The sequence below is a fragment of the Gavialis gangeticus genome, unplaced genomic scaffold, assembly GCF_001723915.1.
Source record: "Gavialis gangeticus isolate Ggan-Ray unplaced genomic scaffold, GavGan_comp1, whole genome shotgun sequence".
Lineage (NCBI taxonomy): Eukaryota > Metazoa > Chordata > Crocodylia > Gavialidae > Gavialis > Gavialis gangeticus.
Window position 1 is genome coordinate 55,146,626 of NW_017729025.1, and position 1,962 is coordinate 55,148,587.

At 49.3% G+C, this 1,962-nt stretch overlaps 1 protein-coding gene across 1 annotated transcript in view; it reads right to left on the reverse strand.

The window, feature by feature from the left end:
• Window positions 1–244: 244 nt before the first annotated feature.
• The window catches only part of FLVCR2 (feline leukemia virus subgroup C cellular receptor family member 2), a 48,128-nt gene continuing 46,410 nt past the window's right edge, over window positions 245–1,962 (reverse strand). The window contains 1 exon segment of the mRNA XM_019518779.1: window positions 245–1,377. Within this exon segment, the coding sequence (XP_019374324.1) occupies window positions 1,321–1,377 (57 nt within the window). The 3' untranslated portion in view covers window positions 245–1,320.

Consider the following 1,962-nt stretch of genomic DNA (forward strand, 5'->3'; position numbering starts at 1 on the left):
AAGTTTTGAAAACTTGACTAAACCTGATTTCGTTAAGAACACTTGAAAATCTCCAGTGCCACTTTCTTTATCTTTGTCAACTGAGCATTTGCTGCACTTGACAGCACTCACATAATATTGGAAGAGGGAGGGAGAGAAAGCCAGTGATGGTTCAGGAGAGGGGAGAGGCTGCATGACTGGAAGTGGGAAGGGAAGTAGGGACAATGTTCCTGACTAGATGACAGAAAGTAGGAGTGTGGGGGAGGGAAGACTGATGATGAATGAGAGGTGAAGTGTCCAAAAGATACATTATGTAGTTTCTAGTTATGAAAAAAATCCAGGGAATCCCTGTCAGAGCCACCTGGGCCCCCTTCACTGTGAAACTGTGTTAAAAGTGTTAATACTAATGACTTGGGTAAAGGGGTGTAGTCACAGCTGTCTCTCTCCTCAGAAAGCCACAAAACACATAATCAACATTGTACAAGGTGCTTTAACCAGTAAGGACATGGCCTGGGACCCAAGGAGTTCACAGTCTCCAGTCAGGATTATTGCTACAATGGTCCTTGAGGCTGGTGCCAGGTATGAGTTCAGCTAGTCCACATTGCACTTTGAAGAGGCCAGACCTGGCCCTGCAGGGAGGAGAGGCAGTTGCGCTGGCCTTGGGCACTTATGCTGGTGCTTCCTAAATTCTGTAAAACTGTCACTCTAGAAACATCAGAGTAACCTGATTAAAATATAATATTACATTAGTCCATAAAACAAAAGTCTGAGATGGGAGGCCCCTGTCCAAAGCCAAGAGCTGCTGGTGGAAGTCATGCTGCTTTGCAAGGGCTGGGAACACATGAGAAGCTGAGCCAGCTGGGTCATGGGTGACAGGTGCTGCAGTGCTGAACTAGGGCAGACCCATCACTTCTGAAGCAAGGGTCATGCCTGGTGTTGGGGGATGCTCACAATGTTGTCCTGTAACCTCCACAAAGCGGGTTCTTGTTTTGGCTTCTTTGGAAGGAGACATGGGCAGAAGCACACACCCTGGGCTGTATTTGCTCAGTGCTTTGCCGGACTTGGGGTTTAGAGGCACTGGTGCTACAGGTTGATGGGAGACCTGAAGCCAATACATTTGCTCAGTGTCCCTGCCGAGCAACACGTTCTCCAACACAGGATGCAGGGGTGAAAACAGACTCAGACTCTGAGGACAGTGACCTTCTTTCCATTGCTCTGTGAGCAGCTTTCTAGAGTCCCACTGCCATGCTATGTGCATAACAGAAAGATAGTACTGGTGGCAAAGATAGGGCTAGGGAGAGATGGCAGGAAGCATCCCCCCAGCTCTGCCACCCCTCCCTCTTACAGCCTTGATTCCTCAAGGATCATTGGAGCAGTGGAGCCCTCAGGCACTTCTTCCTGCAAGTCAGAGAAAAAGAACATGGTCAGAGCACCAGGTGGCCAGGGCTGGGCTTTGAGAGAGCCCACAGGGCCCAAAGGGCAGCAATTCACAGAGCACAGCCCCACCCTAAGGAAAGGGCCCAAAGATGAATAACTACCACCATCCTCAGAGATCTCAGCTCTGGACTGCACTTGGTTCCCCCACCCCAACAACACCCCTGCTCAGGTTGAGCTTTTATTCAACCAGCAGGGCACCATTGAGAACAGTTTAGCTCCATCCTCTTTGTAACCACCCTTCAGGAACTTGAAGGCTGTTATTGAATCCCCCCGGCAGTCTTCTCTTCTCCAGATTAAATAGCCCCAGTTCCCTCAGCCTCTCCTCGGAAGTCATGAGCCTCAGGCCTCTAACTATTTTCATTGGATTCCAATTTGTCTACATCCTTTCTATAGTGGGGAGCCCAAAACTGGACACAGTGCTCCAGATGTGGCCTCACCAGCGCCAAATAGAGGGGAATAATCACTTCCCTCAATCTGCTGGCAATCTTCTTACTAGTGTAGGATCTATAGTATAGTATGTGTGTGTATGCTGGGCTGTGGTGGGGG